The sequence below is a fragment of the Nicotiana tabacum genome, chromosome 19 (genome assembly GCF_000715075.1).
Source record: "Nicotiana tabacum cultivar K326 chromosome 19, ASM71507v2, whole genome shotgun sequence".
NCBI lineage: Eukaryota > Viridiplantae > Streptophyta > Magnoliopsida > Solanales > Solanaceae > Nicotiana > Nicotiana tabacum.
The window spans coordinates 138,932,467-138,954,319 of record NC_134098.1 but is presented as its reverse complement, the minus strand read 5'-3'; the positions used below and the strand labels follow the sequence as shown (position 1 = coordinate 138,954,319).

The window sequence follows — 21,853 nt, the reverse complement described above, 5'->3', positions numbered from 1 at the left end:
TCTATTTAGTACTCCATTGGAAATAAGCCTCCCGAAGAAGCTTATCCTTCCGGTACTCCGTTATGGATAAATATTACCCATGGTAGAAGATTATCTATATCTGGCACAACAACTTAGAGTAGCAGCTTACAAGCAACTTACACAGCAACTTACAAGCAGCTTACACAGCAGCTTGCAGTCGTAGCTTACACAGCAGCTTGCAGTAGCAGCTTACACAACAACTTCCTTTCTTCTATAAATAGAGGAGAATTCAGTTTATTATGTACATAAGTTTGAAGTTTGAATAATATATCAGTTTTCTCTCTACACTTGTCTTTACTTTACTGTCTTTATTTTATAACAAAATTAAGTATCTCTCATTTCACTTTTACTCGTCAACAACTAACTTTACAAGTCCTTTAATAAAATAATAATTATAGCATATTTTACCATATAAACCTAAATAATGATAAATAGTCTCAATAATTAACATAGTGTTCCAAGCATAATCATTGAGAAATGAGTAATTAATGAAAAACGTAAAACAGGATAAAGAATTATTTTTCTGTTAATTTGCTAAAGTTAACAAGCAAAATAAAAATTTATATTTAGCATAATGAACAAGTAAAAGTGAACGGAGGGAGTAATGATGAACTTCAATTTTAGAAAATATTAAACGATTAGATATCAGATTGAAATGAGTTCATGGAGCACAATAAATAGTGACAATTATATAGTCAAATCTAACTAATTTGGAATTAAGTATAGCTTACCTTGAAGGGGGTGGTGTGGTGGTGGTGGGGGGGGTGGGGGGGGGGTGGGGTGGGGGGGAGTGTGATGGTGAGAATAACACTTTCTTTTTGGTTTAACTTTTATCCACTAATGTTGCAAACAATTTTATTCATTCAGTATAATTAGTTTTATACCAACAAATTATCACCAGCTTTTCTAACAGATGCTCATCGTGATATACTTTTTATACAATCATGTAAATATTATTTTATATGGATAAAACTTCAATTTTTGTTTTTAACCTTTTTACATCTAATCGAGAGTCAAAGAACTTTTCCACGAAAAATAAAAGGAAGCAGACATTGTCTCATTATATTTCCTAAAATGGAAATGCTTAAAAGGGAGCGTTACAGCAACCGTGCGTGAGTCATTACAGAAACTGGAGTTTTCCAATAACAATGTTTCCAACTCTTTAAGAAGGTTTTCAAGTTGTGGCTTATGCTTTCTTGTATGGTAATTGGTAAAGGAGTGACTATGCTATACTACTTGTTACAACAAAAACAGATGCCAAAAGGATCTGCAACGCAGAAACCTGCCACTTGGAGAAAAGAATATTGAACAAACTTTACAACCAATATCCTGATTCTGGCACAAAATTGGTAGGCTGATCTCTGACAAAATTTGACATATATTATCTTCTTGGCCTTGAACTTTTCAAGCTCATTTCATAAACATCATCGTCACTGTCATAGTTTGTAGATTCTGAACCTGGCCTCTTTATCTTCTCAAATATTTCATCCAGGGATTCAGTTGAGGAAGCACGACTGTGTCCTGCATCTTGAACTTGACGTAAAGGGACAAATCCATTTGATTCCATGTTAGACTTGAAGTTGCGAAAACCTGTTTTCATTGATCTCCAAGTTGAGGATAAGCTTCTAGAAGGTTGAACATGCATATCCATCATGGAGCTTTCGTCCCGTGAAGACAAGGGGCGGTCCCTGCTCTTCTCATTTGAACTTATGCTATTTTCTCTCTTCATCTGTCTTGCTCTTTTTGCCTTGTACTTTCCACTGATCCCCTCTTTGCTGTTCTCATGTTGTGCCTCTCCTTTTAGAGGTTTTGAATTGCTAACATTATCTTCTTCCCTCAGTCTTGTTGATGGTTTTGTTTCAGGAAGCTTTTACCAATATAAACCCAAAGTCACATGCAATACGGAAGAATAATCATTCACGGTGGATAATTCACATATGCACCGCAAAACTAATAAAAGCTTGCGCACTTAGAGCACATCATTATCTTGGAAAGAATAGCCAGACATAAACTACTTGTGAGAGTGTGGCGTCGTAGTCAATGAAGTGGGTTGAGAACCATGAGGTCTTAGATTCAAATTTCAATGGAGGCAAAAACATTAGGTGGTTTCATCCCACCTGACTGGACAGAGTTACCAAGTCCTTGTGCTAGCGGGAGGTAGCAACTAGCATGTACCCCGTGAAATTAGTCGAGGTTTGCGCAAGCTGGCCCGAACACCACAGTTATAAAAAAACTGCTTCCATAATATTTCTCAAATGATTTGGCCAATCACAAATAGCTGTTGTCTAAAAGTACTTTTTCTGAAACTCTATTTGACAAAAAGTATTTTTCAAATTAAGCAAATTTTGCAAGTTCAGGAAAACAGGATTTAAATGTGCCAAACCTGCCTTGCGATATAGTTCTCCTGTTTAGTATCATTTGCAAGGAAGGTGAAAATTGTAAAACAGTGGACGCCAAAGTGTAAAACACCAAGAAATTTATGTGAGAAATAAGACATCTGTAAAATTAATATTTTCCAGATAACTGATGGAAAGAATATGTCATGTTCCGAGAATCACATACCATATTATTGCTGCCAGATTCAAGATCCAAGCTTGCATTTTGGAAATTCCTTGCCAATGGAACAACTAGCTCACCTACTTTATGTCCTTGTTCAAGCCAAGAACGTTCTGAGAAGTGAAATCAAAGTCATTTTGTGCATTACCTGGTTTTGCATAAAGTTTAAACTACTTGTCTTATATTGTCTTCTTTTAGACCTCCATTCTCCCAAAAAACAATACCCAAGCTACAAATTTATTTTGGCAGAACTCCAATAACATGTGTCACATAGGGATAAATGCCAAGACTAACCTTTTTGCAGAATAATGAGTCCTGAGGGGTCAAATCCATCCAAATCATCAGCCTCTTCACTCAGGAATTTGAAAATTTTCCAGTTCCCAAAATAGCTAAGGACTCGATCAAAAAAGTTGCTCGCAATCAATAAGGTGTAGATGACCATAATAAGCGGATATATTTTATTGAAATTTCTTCCAAAGAATGGGACCGCATCATCAATATTCCCCATTCTCTGCATAAATGCAATGACAAAATCATCAACTTGCATGGTCAATTAGAAAGACGAATTTCTTATGAAAGTTCAGAATATCTGTTCATCTCCCTCCTTTTTCTAATTACTTCCCATTATGGTGCCTGCTTGTGTCTATGCATCTAACTACCAATTGCAAGTGGACTAGGAAAAGATGAATTTGTTTATTAGACAAGAGATCTTGAATAAACTGACCAATTAACTAGATTGGTTAATTTTATTCTAAATTTCTAATGGCCTTAGATCATCATGATAGACAAAAAGGATGATTATAGCAAGATTGAATTTATTAAGCTATAGTTGGAAGTATTATGAACTACAATTTATATGTCTGACGAATATTATGAACTACACCATGTCACTCGAATTCCCAAATTTAAGCTGAAATTTAAGATTTGAGTCTCAATATTTGCTAAAGAGAAGAATACTAATAAAGAACAAATCCCTCGTGTTCTCTCTGCAAAATACGTGTATCAATACATTGTACGTCCGGAACCAAGTACGCATTTCAACTTTCTGTAATCTTTTCTTTGAGGTAGCTTCTCTGTAATCTCTCTCTCGTTGCAGTCCTATAATCATCCATGGAATACTAACTATGAGAGCAAAAACAGAGCTGCATATTTCAGAGTGGTTGTGTTCCACTTCCTTCGTCTCATCTCGCTTGACTTGTTTTCTGTTTTAGTACATAACTTCTCCCTTACATGACAAAGTCCAAGATTTTCGGAAAAGTCAATTTAAAATATAAGATTACCAAGGAAAACCCGGTGCACTAAGCTCCCGCTATGCGCGGGGTCCTGGGGAAGGGCCAAACCACGTTAAGTCTATTGTACGCAGTCTTACCTTGCATTTTTGCAAGAAACTGTTTTCACAGCTTGAACCCATGATATTAATCTTGTATTCTTAAAATATAAGATTACGTTATTTTAATTATTTGACATCCACATCGTCCAACCATTATTTTAAAATGTACAAATTCAAATAATAATAAAAAAATCCAAGCCCTTACTCTACAACTTCATGAAAGCCAATCAAAGTCATGCAAAATGGGCAAAAGGGAGTTCTGTTTGTGCCTCACAAGAAAATCCAATATGTGATTATAATTTGACATACCGGAATTAAACATTCTAGCTAACAAAAAGACATATGGATCAGTTACTTACCTTTTCAAAGATAGTCTTTGCACGGTTGTCGAGATGGATAAGGTTGAGAAAGTTGTATGAAATAGGAGGAGCATAGCGTGCAACCATCCTAATATGATTTACATGGTTATTAAGAAGTATTAGGCACAGAATGGTTGCAAATTCCAGTAAGAAAGGAAAAGGAAGAACAAAGAGACATACGAGCATATCATAAGCAAACTGACTGAACTTGTTTGTCTTGGAGTCAGTGAATAAAATGTCAACATTCCTATTTTGAACAAGGAATAGTATGTGCACAAACACATATACATTAAAGGAATAAAGGCAGCAACCTGCACCAGAAATAAGGGAAAAGAAGACAGGTAAAACATAAATATGAATGCACAAGCTATGAAGTAACTTCAAGACACAACCAATTTAGCTCATCCAATTTAATGCCAAAACAAAAGTTAGGTGGCATTTCCTTATGTTAGGGAAATTAGACAACATCATAAGTAGTCAAACAGTCTTCTATAATGTCCAAGGGAAAAGTAAGTTAGACAAACTCCCAATAAAACTACAACTAATTAAACTTTCTTTTCCAAAGAGGGAAAGGTCAGGCAAATTCTGCATTCCACCAGTTCCCTGATAAAAAAGTTTTCAGGAAAAGAAGCCATATAGCATTTAACTTGATTACAATTACCAGAGAAAGATATCCATCAACCATTAAGAGCCATCAAAAGATTCAAACTATAAGAAAGGGGGAAACCGTGTCTCTGCAAACTCAGGCATATTAACAAATATTCTTGATCTCGTAGATCTAAACAACGAGATACCTGTAGTGTGAGAGAAGCTTTGAAAAACAGGAAGCAATGCTTATAAAAGTACATGTATGGCATTACTAACTCTTCTCACTACATCTTTACCTCTATGTAGTGTGTAGAAGGACATGATCCAAACAAGGAACAAAAGAAAGCTACAGAGAAATAGAAAAAGAAAAACAGATGTTTAGTCCATCTTTTTAGTAACAAATGTTTACTCCATCTCACTTGAGATCATATATGGAATCCAAACAACTAGTGAAAGAAAAGCACCTTCTCAGTTCAATCGCTGTTCAAAACATTTGTGCACAGGATAAATGATGCACAATGTTGTGTTGACTATTGCTAAATAACTCATTTGGAAAGTTCTATGCCAAATCTAGTCAAGGTGTTCAGAAGAAGCTTTCATCATTACAAAGTTATATATCTTAATTTCAAAAACTAAGAGAGGATAGAAGTAAAAAGAGAGACAGAGAGAGAGAGAGAGAAATTTACCTGTACAAGCATCTCGTGCTTTTTTGTGGCATTAATCAGAATAGAAAAGAGAGATAAATCAACTCCACTTGGTAGAATTGTTGCCTCAGCAAGAAGTATAGAAGCCGATATACAGCCTAAGACGATCGCCAAAAATTTCTGAAGTTGCTTTGCCAATACACAACGCCAAATCAACTCTGCAGAGATGCGACTTAATAATCACATTGTATTTGGTCATTTAATTGATTCTCTTTTTATTATTGTTCCTTTGTAATTTGGTCATTTATTACAACAACAACAACATGCCCAGTATTATCCCACACCGTGGGGTCTGGGGAAGGTACTGTGTACGCAGACCTTACCCCTACCTTGTGAGGATAGAGAGGTTGTTTCCAATAGACCCTCGGCTTAGGAAAGCATAAGCACCACATTAATGAAAATATAGACAAGGGACAGTACCAAAAAGTAATATAAAAGCAGAATAAAAACAACAAGACAGTAAGGTGATTAACAATGAAAGAAATCGGTTAGTCATAAAAACATACTACCAACAGAAAGCGAGACTACGTGCCAATACTACTGTTATGAACACTCTAGACTACCTACTCTACTACCCTAATCCTCAACCTCCATAACTTCCTATCAAGGGTCATGTCCTCGGTCAACTGAAGCTGCGCCATGTCTTGCCTAATCACCTCTCCCCACCTCTTCTTGTGAAGGCACTAATGTGGTCATTTATTGTGAATGCATTTTCTTTGATTGCTTTATACAGAAAAATATATTTTCTTCCTGAAGCCAAAAGATAGGAAAGGCATTTTCTTCCTGAAGCCATTTTACATGGCTACATTTTGTAGTATGAACTAGAAAATGCATTACTACAAGAAATTTGTAGATTTTGAAGGTAGGATTATGTGAGAATTACCAATATTCTCTTTTGCAAATCATCATCAAGATTGAAATCAAATCTTGTAACATATTCCGCCGTTTGCTAAGCATTTAAGTAGGAAGTGTTTCAAGAAATGCCGGAATGAGAATTTCCATTTATTATAGAATAGACGAAAAAAATCTGAAGATCACCTATTATGTCCAGCGTAGACCCTAATCTTCCACCTCTTTCAGGCCGGAAGCTTGATATATATTTCCTGCCAAGTTTAAGAAATAGATCTTTATAATCAATTAATCAGTACAAACAACTTAACCTACAAGACAAGATCTTGTATGCCATATACCATTAGCATGACTAGTTCACATCAAAGAAAAGCTAAATATATTGTCTTGCTACTGCATGTGCCTCAGCACAATTTCTAGCTCTGGTATTGAATCAAGCAAACAGCATGATAGTGAGCAGAATACTTCCCCTAATGAAAGATAAGTGTCAAATCCCTTCCCTTTTACTTTCTTTTGGGATTGAATCCCAAAATGTCATTCTATCAATTTGTCATATGATGATATGAACTACAGGTGTTAAATAAAATACCTAAATCAGTAACGATGTCCCAGACAAAACCTAAGCAACAGAATTAGCAGGCAGGTCTAAGCCCATGATTAGGGGTAGATCGGTAGTGAAAGAGAACAGTACTCTTTGATTCTGCCGGTTCACTTCATCATCGATCAATTTTAAGCTCTGAACCATGAGTTTCGTACATAAAAGACCTATGTTCCTTAGCATAATTAACGCACTAGATATTTGAACAACTACCAACTAATTACTGCTTTCCAGAGTTATATATATAGGACTATAGCTATAAAAGACTGCTAAAACAACAACTACGTCCATCCCAAACTAGTTTGGATCGGTTATATGTATCCTCAACATTCATTCTGATCCATTTGAAAACCGGTACATTCCAATACTCAACAATCCGTCTTTTAATATAAATTAGGAGTATAATGCTTCTAAAACTTTCCCATAAGTGTCTAGCTTCTACTGTTAATAACAACAAGATACCTGGTGTAGCTTCTACTGTTAATATAAAAGGAAATAACAAGAAAGAAAGGAGAGAGATCAAACCATCCAGTGCCACTTCGGTGCTCAAAGTTCTTTATGGTATCTTCCAGCTCAAGCGCTTGAGTTACAAAATTCATATACTCGCTGTATTAGACAAGAGACTTAGAGTTAATTATATGCTATTAGTGTGCCAACGGAATTTTAAATGAAATCAGGAACTGCATGAGTTGAATGTATGAAGTTGGGTGTTTCACCCATAAATCACGTGGTTCTCTGAATAGATAATTCTCATTAGCACACACCAGCGGGCAAATGTATTACTAGTTTATTGATTTACTCTGCACATCTTAAACATACAGTAATGTTTCAGTATTTCCCTCTAACACAAAACACAATTCTCATAAAAAGAGAGCTTAAGTGGGTTCAACAGTTGGAGAGAGCAGAAAAAACATAGCTCTTAAATAGAAACCATGGTCTCCAGAACTTTTAAGGACAATGTTGTTGCAAGATATTTTAATGTTCATCCCAATGCTTGCGAATGTTCCTGGTTAAACCACTAACCTACAGCACCATAGTTGTCAACTTGTCATATGTGGAAAGACTTGCCTTTTAAGACCATTGCCACAGAGTTACACGTTATGAAACTACTACATTTCAAATCTGGAAATTAGATAAGATAAAATGAAGAAGATTTCAGAGATACCAGGGCCTTAACATGATCCTTGCAGGCATAAGGAATAGGAAAACAAAATTTGGGCTAGTTTTCCACGGGCGCAGAATGGATTCCTAAGCAATTAATATCATTCTTAAGCTCAAAATAAAGGTCTCAAACCTAGGAGTGTATCCAGGCTATAACAATATGTGGATAGGCAATTATACGTCATGACTAAACACTTATGATCCAAAAAATTAACCATGGACTACATGTACTCAATCTTTTGAGTCAGCAATGAACATGTACCTTCTGTATCGGTAGTATTTCTCTCGAGCTATCTTGAGTTGACGTCTAAGTGTAGCCATTGTTTTTGCATCAGTGTCATAATCCATATCATTTTCTCCTAAATTTCCACCTTGTGGTTTAAAAGAGGGATCTTCGCTAAGCTGCACTCAAAGTAATACTAGAAAAGGCTTTAATGCGTATGAGAAGATAAGCATTTAACAAGAATAGAAGTGCCTAAATCGCTGATATGAAGCTTTGAGGCAAAATCATCTGCAAAGAGAAGCATGATTACCATCTGAATCAGCATCTTGTCTATGACATTCATGTAAGATCTCAAAGGATCACGCTTTGACATCTGTTTTGACGTGGCTTGGGCAACCTGAAAGTATGAAACCACATCTTTACTGTTGGAAGAGAAATCTTGAGTTGTTCATCTTCAACAAGATTAATCTTTGCTCCAACTGCAGCATTTTGGGTAGGTTGAAAAGATGAACAGTCAAAGCAAATATAGCCCAGATGGGGAAATGCACGCACAATTGTACATACCTATCAATCCACCCCACCAATTGTCTCAAAAGCAGCTAGAGGTAATGCTAGATTCTTTATTGTATAAATAGAGTATTGGCAATTATAGAGCTGCGCTCAAGATATGAACATCACTTTCACAACTGAAACTGAAATTTGTGGAGAGTTTCGGAAATGAACCCAATTCCCTTTGAGCTCTCCCTTTTCTTCTAGTAATTTTTATGGGCAAATCCCCAATTCTCATGTTGGTCGGTTTTAGAAGCGACCGACAGTGGGGTTCAGTTAAAAAAACTCATGTCATTCTAAACCAGAGTGGTAAACATGGGGCAATAAGGCCAATTGAAAATGCATTAGCAAGTTCTTAGTGCAAATTATCTTGTATTACCAGAGGCGGGGCAAGGATTTTAAGTTTATGGGTTCAGAAATGTAGTGCGTTTAAGTTAGTGGGTTCTAATTACAAGATTTAAATCAAAGCAACGGGGTTCGCCCGAACCCGTATTCCGCATGCTAGCTCCGCCCCTGTGTATTACAATATGTTACAATTTACAAATCAAATCTCCCCAGTATCTTCTCAACATTTCCATCTTAAACATACTTCATCCCCGGATATAATAGTTGTACTCTAGTTGTCAAGAAAAAAATTATACTTGTCAAGAAAAATCTTTTACAAGTAAATGTTAACAAGCAGAGTATATGTAATGACAATTTAGACCTTGTATGAACTATGAACAATGATAGAAGAAAAGCCACGTGTCAAGCAGAACTTACTACTATAGCATTTGAAAATTCCTGATGAGCATCATCAAGTTTGACGGCCATTTTCGCCACCTTATGTGAGAGAATCTTTTGGTGAATTGTCCAATCTGCACTTCTCCAGATGCCTTTTGGAATTTCACTTAGACCAAAGCCAAGGAGAAATGCACCAGTGACAAGACCAAATGTATTGGAGCAAGCCATAGCAAAACCAGGAATGTTTCCTATCCTGCATGCGCATATTTAGAGCTTGAGAATGCAAGAAAGGGATCAATAGTTGGAAATTGAAGCTAGGAGCGGTAAAAGGTGGAGAGAATTTTGCAGGAAAAAAAAAAGAATGGAGTAAGCGATGTTGCTTTATTTCTTAATCTTCCTACATGACCAAATAGATAAATGTATTTATATATATATGCTCTTTATTGTTATTAAATTCAAGAATCGCATCACACTTTAGTAGAGACTAACAGGTCAGCTCATTAATCCCAAAATAGAGATGGTCTGCTTAACCAAGATGCTTCCATGGCACAGTTAAAACTTAAAAGCATGCGCTGCAGCCTTCTTGTTGCACTTGGCAAGTAGAGTTGTCTAATTGTAAAACCAGTGTACTTCTTTTTATTAGAGCAAATATAACATAATTCAATGACAAACAATCCAATATGATCGGTACAACAAAATGCAGAATCAGGAGAAGAGAAACATAAGACTGCAGTCTACACAAACTATTGAGAAAGTGAGAGATAAACCGGTATTCTTGAACAACGACGAGCAAGAGAAGTCCGAAGAGCCCGATAGCACCAACACACAAGTAGTAAACTAAGTTTGCATGTGCACTAGTCTTCAGCCTTTCAGTTATAGTGAAGTCCCCTGCATCTTCATAACCCTGAATTATAGGCACTACAACCCTGAAAATAGCCATAATGCATGATAAAATGCTCACTTCAACAAAGCACCCCAACCAGTGCCATCCAAATTTTAATAAAGCAATATCTAAAGGAAGGTATAAAACTTGAAATTAAAGAGAACCATTAATTATCAAGTAATAACACCTATTCGCCACAGTGAGCAGTTTAAACATAAGTACTATTTTTCTTCGTGTGTCATTAAGGGAAATGAAGACTGGTAATGTCCAGTTGAATATAAGTACAAGGACAGAAGTATAAGGCTTAGACATCGATTTTTGACTGTCTTGAGAGGGTATTAATTCTAGAGTTGCATTATTTTCCCAGTGGATGGGCACATACACAAATGCTGCATGGTATTTGCCTTTTCAAATGAAAATCTGGGATAGCTGGGCATATAAGTATTCAACAGGTACACAAAGATATGGCTGAATCATCCAACAGGTACACAAAGATACCTCTAAACAAAGATATCATGCTGAATCATCAAGAAAGATTCAGCAGAAGCATTGTCATATATTTTTCCTAATCTTAGCCACAAGTTAATGTGATAAAGTACCAGTAAGACTAAGAAGTTTAGGAGAATTGATACAGGTAATACGAGCTAAATTGATCATCCATCCACAAAGTTGAACAAAAACAAAAGCCTGTGGCAGTCTGCACATTAAGCATTCACTCCCATTGAAATTTTCGAGTTTCCAGTGTTTCCTTCAATCTGGACGAACATTGAAAAGATTGCTGTACAAATACTCTTACTTCTCCTCATATCACTCATCAGAAATACTCGTACTTTTCCTCGTATGCCAATACTTTAAAAGATAACCCTTCAGCTCAAAAGCTGACAATACCAAAAATCGTCCTGATCACATGTTAGCTTACAACATTTACTGAAAAAACAATGTACTTCAAGTACTATTAGTCTTCTATATTTAAATTATTCACACATCAATACTATGCATTTCAAGCAAACATTTAACTAAGCAATCAACGACACTGGAAGTTAGCATAAGATTCCACAGTTTCAACAGCACTGGCTTAAAGAATATCAGATGGTGTAGCTTACCAAGTGAGTAAAAATGTACTCCAATAAGACCAGATCCAAAAGAAAGAAATTTGTCCCTTATCATGATTCGATAATGTCTGAACAAAAACAAACGATACTGAAACCTTTGTCAAGTAGAAATAAAACAAATGCATAATGCAACTATGTATGTTCGGCTAGGTTTATGCCAGGGGGGATGGACATTGAATTTGATGGGGATGGGTTCACGGAACCCATCATTTTCGACATGAAGAATAAATATACATATGAAAAATCATTAAAAAGTCAACAAATAATAAATTCTAAAACCATAATTTTAAAGTGCAATGGGTAATAAGAATCTTAGAGATTGAACTGTAAAGTCAAAATTCTGAATTTGCCTCTAGCTGGCCCGCTAAAACTAGTCAATATTTGATGATAGTATTGACTACGTTACGAAGTACTCTCCTATATCCACCATACATCCGTACCGGCTAACAGGTTGAAATAAAGCAGAAAGATATTGAAGATTTATAAAATTGACCCCAACTAAAGCACAGTGATAACATGCTGAAGAAAAGAAAAAGGAAACAGGCGGATAGCTTAGTTGAGATGCAGAGAGCTGATTCGTCATCCAAAAAAGGAATGAGAATGGGGAGGGGGGAGTGAAGAACGTACAGTCCAGATATCAGCGGGAACAAGGATGATGATAGAGAGAGAGCAGAACCAGGTGTATCCAACGGTGTAACGTACGTAACGAGGTACGTCTGGTCCCGCGAAGTACCACAGCGTTACCCCGACCATTCCCATCGTCAGGGGTAACGATATAAGGTAAAACACCCACATAGTTAATTCTTCTGATCGAGCTTTCCTTTAATTCGCCGTACGTCGTCTGAAGGAAAGCGATCGAAGAGATGTTGAGGTCGATGGCGTCTTACGTCTCTTTGCCTTTGCGTAGAGAATGAAATTACGAGCTGGAGACCGAGTCATGCTACCACCTCACTCACTCACCTACCTTTCCAATTGTCCATTTGCCTCCAATGGCGGAATCACAATTACTCTACTTTAACTTGAATTTTTTTTAAGTACCATTCCTAATGGACCCTATTATATTGGGTTTAACGTGGAATATAAAAATAAGTAATTATTCATAATAAATGAAATTGGTAATAAGAAAAATAATAAAATAGAATAAATTAAATTATACCGATAGTATAAAAATATTAATTTATCTTATCACTATGTATGTTATATATACGTTAAATCTTGCATAAAATTAACTACTATTTATATAGGATAAAATATGTTATGACACGTGGAACCCCCAGACATGGGATGGCTAAAGACCGAAGGCAACTGTTTTATTTTTCACCGAAAAGAATAACGCTCATAAAGATGTGATAAATGCTCTTTTCCCGATAACATTTAATAGAGAATATTCCATGGCATTAAGAGCAGTTACCCGTTATAAGGAATTTGGTATTTATGTTCACCATTATATCTTAATCAATGCCCCTCATAATTGACATTAAATAAGGGCACGACCCTAGGACCTTCTTCATAGCTATAAATAGTGAGCTCAGTTGTCATTGTAAAGGACACAAATTTTCTGGCAAACTTATGTTATACTCTATACAAAGCTCAATCCAATATTATTTCTTATTTCTTGATTTTCTTTGTTGTTGTGCCCGGAAACCCTTTTCCCGAAATCGTTGCTTTTGTTGTTTCATCTCTATCCTAAGGCTAAGTATTGTACAATTCTTCGATTATTTATTTATTTCAGGATCAAATTAATTCACTTATCTATGAACCACATATAAATTCAACTGTACCATTTTACGGGTAAACAGTTTGGCACCCACCGTGGGGGCTAGATAGCCATGTAATTAAATTGATCCTTGCCTTTTTTACTAACGTGTTTTGATTGTTTTTGTCTTAGAAAAGATCATAAGACATGGCTGATAACACTGTTAACGACATGCGCAACCCCGAGATTCGAGGGGATCAACCTCATTCCGAGGATTCAATTAGTGACACCCATAATGAGGGGAATGACGCTACATCAGTGCATGACAGGCAGTACCCTCGACATGTTCGGGAAACAACTCCCGATGACGCCGATGAGGAACATGTCGTCGATGCGGTAAGGGTCTTGCAAGAGCAACAAGCGATCATTCTAGGCCACCTCGTGCGACAGGATAAAGTTATGACGGAGTTGAAGCAAGCGTTATCGAGAGCTTCAAATAATGCAAACAAATGAGATCCCATTCCTCCAGGGGTTCCCACGAATCAAACGACGTGAAGGATCGACAACAACACTCCAAGAGGTGAAATTGGCTCCGATGGGGCAGGGGGAACGGATCCGGCCTCAACAACGAGAATGATACTTTCAAGAATGAACTTTTACGGTTCATGAGGGAAGTGAATGCCCGCATGGACTAGATCCCGGGCGCGTCACCAGTGTTGAAAGGTCCGGACTCGAAAAAGTATACTCAATTGCTGTACAAGCCAAGTGTGGCACCAGAGTTAATCCCGAAGCGATTTAAAATTCCTGAAGTGCCAAAGTATGACGGAACTTCATACCCCTAGGATCATATTACCACCTACACAACAACGATAAAGGGAAATGATTTAGCCCCTCACGAAATTGAATCTGTGCTGCTGAAGAAATTTGGAGAAACCCTCACGAGGGGAGCCTTGACATGGTATTCGCTGTTACCCGAGCATTACATAGATTTCTTTGAAATGCTTGCGGATTCTTTCATCAAGGCACACGCCGGGGCAAGACAAGTACAGGCCCGAAAGGCCGACATATTTAGGATTGCGCAAGGAGAGTCCGATCTACTACGAGAGATCGTTACCTGATTCCAGAAAGAGAGAATGTTGCTCCCGCTGTCCCGGATGAATGGGCGACTAAGGCGTTCACCAAGGGATTGAATCCGAGGAGTTCAGACACTTTCCAGAAATTGAAGGAAAGCCTACTCGAGTTTCAAGCAACGACCTGAGCGGATGTCCATAACCGGTACGAATAAAAAATAAGGATTGAAGATGATCAGGTTGGTTATTCGCCGTCGACCAAAGGACGAGAAAAGAACATGGAAAAACCAAAGGATGATTAAGACGCGGACATGCGGACTTCGAGGGGACGGTTTTTGCCCAACGAACAAACTGAAGGCCGCAGTAGAGGTTTTCGGACAGCAGACAGGTTCACCATTAACAAGAGGACTGATCACGGTCGGAACAATCGATCACTGCAGGATAAAGAAGTGGCAAGATCGCCGGATCCTCCTTACCCCAAATTATCATAATACAACTTCAACGTCAGTATAGTGGAGTTGGTATCGGCTATGAGAAACATAAAAGAAGCACGGTTCCCAAAACCGATGAGATCTAATTTTAGCTAGAGGGATCCCAATTCGTGGTGTGAATACCACGTGGCGAATGGCCATCGGATAGGGGACTGTCGACATCTCCGGGAAGAAGTGACAACATTACTGAAGAATGGTCACCTAAGAGAATTCTTGAGTGACCGAGCTAAGAACAATTATGGTCGTAACCGAGATAACACGGAACCCTCGAAAGCAGGAGAAGATCCCATGTGTCAAACAATCAATATGATCTTCGGAGGGAATGAGATTAATGGGGTCACCTTTTCAGCAGCAAAGAAGATGAAAGTATCAAAAATGCATATCAAAAGGCTTTGGGAAGATGATATCACTTTTACAGAGGAGGATGTTGATCGCATCCAAATTCACACCTCAAAAGAGGTATGAAATGGTCGTTTGCAATTGTAGAAACCCAACTAAGAGACGGGGTCGAATCCACAGGGAGCTAAGATGGGAGTTAGGGGTATATATTTCAATGTGCGTGATTGAATTATCGAGATTGAACTTTCACAAAAAGATTGGTTTTCTATTTCTAATTTTACTCTATTGATTGCAAAATAAAGAAAGAAGACTAGAGATAATAAATTTTTTATTTTTTTTTCAAATTGATAAAAAGCCTAGGGTTGTGACCATTACCTAGATGTTTGCCTAATGTGATAAAGACTTTAATGCTTGTTCTATTGACTGGGGTGTATTATAGCTATTAACTCTAAAGTACCCACTCAATACCTCGTGATTTTGCCCAATTTGGCTTTCTCAAGACCAAATGGGTATCACACAAAACAGTTGATAAAAGCTCAAGTCAGGTTATTACTATCTCTAGGTTTAACCCTTTAATTAGGTAAATCAATCTCTTGATTGACCCAATTCCTTGTTAGCCAAGTTATCCTAGACTAAGTCTTTCTTTCTCAAGAAGAGATTAAGTCAAATAGGCATGAACTAATATTTGCAGCCATTAATTCCTCAAATTAAAGCATGAACTAAGCAAAATAATAAACACCCAATCATAAATAAGTACTAAATTAAATACCCATAAGATTTACACACTAGGGTTGGGTCACAACCCTAGTAAAAATCTAGCTACTCATACTTGGGTTTGAAGAAAATGAAGAAGAAAGACTAATTAAACTCATAATGAAAGCTTAAAATGATTAAATCTATTGTAAAATACACCAAAGCAAAGTAAACTTCCAAAAATGGCAAAGAAAAACGGCTACAGTAATTGCTGATATTCAAACTTGACCTAATTTTGTGAAACTCGTCTATTTATACAAGGCTGAAAATCTAGGACAAAAATACTACTCGGGAGGTTCTGCGGCCGCATAATTCCATGTGCGGTCCGCATATTTCTTCATCTAACAAGAGTTGGAGTTCTGCGACCGCATAATTCTGAACTGCGGCCGCGAAGCAACTTTTCTATGGTCCGCAGATTTAGAACTGCAGCAACAAGATAATCTTCTGCGGTCCGCAATGTTAGGGTTGTGGCAACACAAATATTGTGCGTTCCGCAATTCACTAATGTTCTGGACTTGGTAATTTGCATACTCTCTGATCTTGACTCCTAGCCTAGCTTTTGTGGACGCACAATTCATGTGCGGTTCACAATTTGCACAATTATTTGCAGATTTTCCTTCTTTGCTTGCGGCCGCAAATGGAATTCTGCGGTCCGTAATTTCTTTTGCGGACTGCACATTTTGTGCTTTTGTGCCCTTTATTATTTTGTGATTAGACGTCTCTTTTTAGTCGGATTTCATCTCAGGTGCCCAACTTCCAATATTCCTGTAATTTTACACAATTTTATTAGTTTCGGGCACACAATTCAATGCTTTTAGACTAAAATAAAAGTTAAAAGGCGCCAATAAATAGTCAAAATCCCCACTTATCAACCCCCCAAACTTAAGGCTTTGCTTGTCCTCAAGAAAATAAATTAGTTCCCACCTCCAAAAGTTAAGGATCATTTCAGCGAATCGAAGGTGAGCCATCCACACATCAGTTGGGACCAACAATTACCGACACTACTTATGTATTATCAACAAGACGACAAGTTAATCATTTATGCACATATAGTTCTAAAGTGACATTTGAGCATCAAAAATTGACTTTACTCATCAAGGACTCTTTATTTATCACATAGGTCATGATGGACTCCAAACTCTTCCTCTTCTACTTTCCGGTTGCCTGGCTCACTTAAGAATTCTTAGCACTCAATCCAAAGATTTATGAAAGGTTCACTCATCTCTCTCAAGAGAATGTCGCAAGTACAGCTTCAAGTACCATAGATGTAGATTGCCACTAATGTAAGCTCACTCGGCTTGAAATCAAATAGGACTTCTTTCGGGATGTAACGAAGGCTTTTGGATTAGGGTTGGATACAATATGGTTGAGTGGTTACACCTTTCCTTAAGCATTCCATTTTTTTTATTCTCGGCTCACACTTTGCCAATTCTTTGAGGCACTTTCTTTTCCTTGGGGTACTAGAGAGTCTTAACATCACTCTTTCTTGATCATTATATTCATTTTCTCCCTCTTTGATTTCTCCATGTTTGGGATCATTACCTCTCTTTGAATCCTTTCAACTCTTCCATTTATTCACCTTTTCTTTTTGCATTTTTCTTTTTGTTCTTTTCTTCTCTTGCCTTTCCTTCTCACCAATTCTTTTCTCTTTTTGTGTCTTGATACTTTTTTCAATTTCCTCGTATCTCCTCCAAACATACATTTTTAGCCATTTATTTCACAAGAGTGTTAAAGAAAGCTCGGGTGCCAAGAGAGGGTCACGACAAAATGGGTAAAGGCTTGTAACATGGTTATCAAATGAGAAAGGCTCGATGCTCAAATGGGTTGACTAGGGATAACAACATTGGTAGGAAATAGAAAATTCAAACAGGCCAAGGAAAGCCTACAATTACTTTAAGCCAAGAAAAACTTAGGATTTTGCCTTGAAATACATTCGGGGCAAGTTCTAGACCTTTCGCGCGGGTACTTGGACTAGCAACAAAGTATCTCACCCCTCACATAACTGGATTGTTAAAAATGATAGAGTCGAGAGCCTACAACGACCACATTCAATATTGAAAATCACTATGGTTCAATTAAATCACTCGATGGTTGCCAAAGTCAACACAAGAGTCACAAAGTCACTAACTAGAGCTATTTCTTTCAAAGGCCTTGTTTCTAACCATAAACACGTAGTTAAGTGTGTTGGTACCAAATGAAACATGTTTGACTCTTTGAGCATGACTTAATTAGGTCTTCTTATTCATTACTACTACTATTATTAACTAAATACCAAAAACGAACTCATTCCCTTAAGAAGGTTGTCACGCCATCCATCATTGGGACGAGTCACCCGGTTCACACAACAACTACCTTTGGAAAGAACCGTGAGATTAAGAAAACCAAAAGCTTATTGTCTACTAAAACATAGAAAGAACCTACTAAAACAAACAAAGAAGCTACTAACCCAAACTACGAACTAATAATGGAACCAAAAATAAAGAAGCTAATTAAACAAAAAACTACTGAATATACATACTGAGAGAAAAATAAAGAATATATACAGAATTAGAAAGAGAAAGAAAATAATATCAAGTTATATATTACATGCCAATTGTCTCAGAATGTACCAAATATCATCAAAATACACTCTGATAAGTAGGGATTTTGACTACTTATTTGCACTCTTTTACTTTAGTTTTAGCTCAAAAATGCTTAAAGGTATTCACGAAAACTGATAAAATATGCCTACTTGCAGGAGCATTGGAAAAAGAGCCAAAACGATGAAATTCAACTCAAGAAGGAGTGTTTTTGGACAAGGACTAAAACCGAGCAAAAAGAGCAAAGTGCGGCCACACAATATTAAGTGCGGCCGCAGACTATGAAGGACCTCTGACTGAATGCCTTTGCAAAGTGCGAACCGTACTATTATTATGCGGCCGCAGAAGAGAGGTTCAGAGAGATGGAGTTCTGAGTCCATGAAGAAGTGCGGACCGCACTATTATTGTGCGGCCGCAGAATTCAAGAGTGCGGACCACACAATTATTGTGCGGCTGCAGAAGATGAAGTTCAGAGAGATGGAGTTCTGAGTCCATGAAGAAGTGCGAACCGCACTATTATTGTGCAGCCACAGAAGTCAAGAGCGCGGCTGAACTCAAAAATGTGCGATCTGTAGAAGTCCCTCATGTCTAGCTCAAATTCAAGAGTGCGACCGCACTCAGAAATGTGCAGTCCGCATAATCTGAAGACGTGCGGCCGCAACCCAGAATTGTGCGGCTGCAGAAGTCCATCCTGCCAAGCCCAGCTTCAAAGTGCGGAGGGCAATTTTGTCCGATAATTTTAGATGTGTATAAATAGTTCTTTTTGTCAAATTTAGGTCAAGTTTGAACTGCAGAAAGTAGATAGCCGTTTTTCCTTTACTGCTTTGGGAAATTTTGCATTAGTTTATCATTTTAACATTGGAATTTCATCCCTTTATCATCTATTATGAGTTTAATCTTATCTTCTTCCTTAGTTTCTTCATTTTTGTCTATGAGTAGCTAAATCTCTAGCTAGGGTTGTGACCCAACCCTAGTGTGGGTACCTAATGAGTGTTTGATTTAGGGCTTGTTTAAGGTTGGGTGTATGATATTTAGCCTAGTTCTTGCTTGAATTTAGGAATTAATGGTTGCAAACATTGATTCATGCCTAATTAACTTAGTCTCTACTTGAGAAAGAGAGACTAAGTCTAGGAAAACTTGGCTAACAAGAAATTGGGGTGAACTGAAGAAACTGATAGCCTCAATTAAAGGGTTAAATCTAGAGATAGTAAGACCCGACTTGAGCATATATCAACGGTTTTGTGAATTGTCCATTTGGACTTGAAAAAGCCAAATTGGGCAAAACCACTCTAACTACCGAGAGGTATCGAGTGGATAATTACGTGTTGATTGCTATATTATACCCCGACCAATGAAACATACCCTAAATCCCACAACCCGTTAGGTAACCACCTAGGTGGAAGTCACAGCCCTAGATCTTTTATAAACTTGAAAAAACAACAACACCAAAAATATCGTTTTATAGCTTTACATTTACAAACAATAGCATAAATTTTAGAAGTAGAAAGAAACAACCAAGTATGTGGAAGTGCAATTTAGGCACGTCATACACCTAGTATAAGTATATACCTAATCCAATATAAGCTCTCTGAGGAATCGACCTCGACTCAAAGTTGGGTAATTATAATTGCATCGACCGCTTCACAATCCCAATCAGTGGTGTTTGGGCAACATCACACTCTACCCCCTGAATAAAAATAAGCATTGTCCCCAATGCTTAACAAAATAAGAGTAAAAGAGGGGAAAGAATGAAGAAAACTCCCTATGGCTCCTTGGACATCTCTGTGTCCACAGCAAGGTCACCACTCTCAGTCTCATCCAACTGGATCTCATCATCCTCAACTCTGGGAGTGACTGGGTTGGTGAAGATCTGACGCACTGCCTCGGCAGTGTCGTTAGCAGAGTCTAGCTCCTCAGACTGGCCAGCTAGTGCCACCGGTGCTGATGGTGCTGCAGGATCTGGTCCTGAAGGGTGTGGGTCAATCAACATGTCAAAAGGGATGTCTCCGGCTGCAACAAGCTTGGTCACCTGCCTCCGGAGCTTGTCCACTGACTTCTTATTGGCCTGGGACTTTCTCATCTTCTTTACTTCTTTGCCCAGCTCTTCGATCACTGACCCGTGTTGTACCAAGGTAGCCACGATGGTATTCTAGTTCTCTAGGAGCTTCTTCAATATCTCCTCAACTGTCGGGGGAATCTGAGGTGCCTGAACTGAAGACTGTGCTGCAACAGTACTGGATAGGTCGGTAGCCTTACAGTGGTTGTCTGCATCCAGTTGTTGAGGCTCACCAATGTCTGGGAGACTCGCAACACAAAAGTGGGACAGTAGGCATGGGCACAGGCTTCAAAGCCGAGGTGGAACCTGTGATAGGAACTGCAGAAGAGGTTATGGATGATGGTGGAGGCATAACTACAACATTAGATGAAGGCTCGCCTGAAGTATATGGGACATCAACTCCCTCCGCAACTACCACAACTGGCTTATCAAACTGGCCTGTGGTAGTAGACGGTTGACCTTTTCTCTTCGGGTTGCTTGCATCCATAAGTGAGTACCATGAGAAAGGCTTCTTCGGCCTCACCTTTACATCAAAATCCCTTGGTTCCACCCACGCATCCGTAAGATACTTTGTAATAGTGTTGGAATATGGGTAGGACGAGTCATCTTGTCGAGCAATGACTAAGATGTTGTCTGACATCACGGCACCCATATTGATAAGGTACCTGGCCATGATCGAAGCAACTAGAACTGCCCGAGGGATCGGGAGATAGGTCTCATTCTGGCTCGGGTCCAGTCTGCTGCAGACAAAGGTTTGCCACCCCTTTGCCTTAAAGCTCAGAGTGCTCCTGTGAATAGGAACCCCTGCTGTGATCCATGGCGGCGGTGGCCCAGGAGCTGCTAGAATCTCTGCTAACCAAGGTCGGGCTTCATCTCCCATTGCATACTTCTCTAAGTATTCTTTCGGCTCGACATCTTCGAAACTCAAGTACATGTTGTGAGTAGCTTGATCAAATCTCACTTTAAGGTTACATACTTTGGTTAACTTTGTCCTCTTCTTGATTTGCGCCACATTGGCGTAGAATTCCCGGACAAGATATTCTTTGGCATCCACTACACTCTGGGTGAATCACATCTACCCCTTGTGTTCCTTGAACTGTCTCAGCACTGCCGGGTTATATTTCTCCAAATCCTTCAACTGAAACTGTCGCTCAAGAGTAAGTGACCTCACTAGCTGCCATTGACGGAAGCTGGTGAAGGCGGCCAAACTGAC

The 21,853-nt window shown here is 38.2% G+C and overlaps 1 protein-coding gene across 1 annotated transcript; it reads right to left on the bottom strand.

The window, feature by feature from the left end:
* Window positions 1-1,057: 1,057 nt before the first annotated feature.
* LOC107819757 (uncharacterized) lies at window positions 1,058-12,591 on the bottom strand. The gene is made up of 14 exons (XM_016645904.2): window positions 12,284-12,591; window positions 11,648-11,724; window positions 10,429-10,587; window positions 9,701-9,914; window positions 8,700-8,786; window positions 8,429-8,568; window positions 7,531-7,611; window positions 6,597-6,661; window positions 5,541-5,716; window positions 4,447-4,577; window positions 4,267-4,354; window positions 2,872-3,088; window positions 2,584-2,690; window positions 1,058-1,888 (listed from the first exon to the last, which is right to left on the bottom strand). The coding sequence occupies exons 1-14, from the start codon at window positions 12,449-12,451 to the stop codon at window positions 1,403-1,405; spliced, it is 2,196 nt and encodes a 731-aa protein (XP_016501390.1). The 5' UTR covers window positions 12,452-12,591; the 3' UTR covers window positions 1,058-1,402.
* Window positions 12,592-21,853: the final 9,262 nt, after the last annotated feature.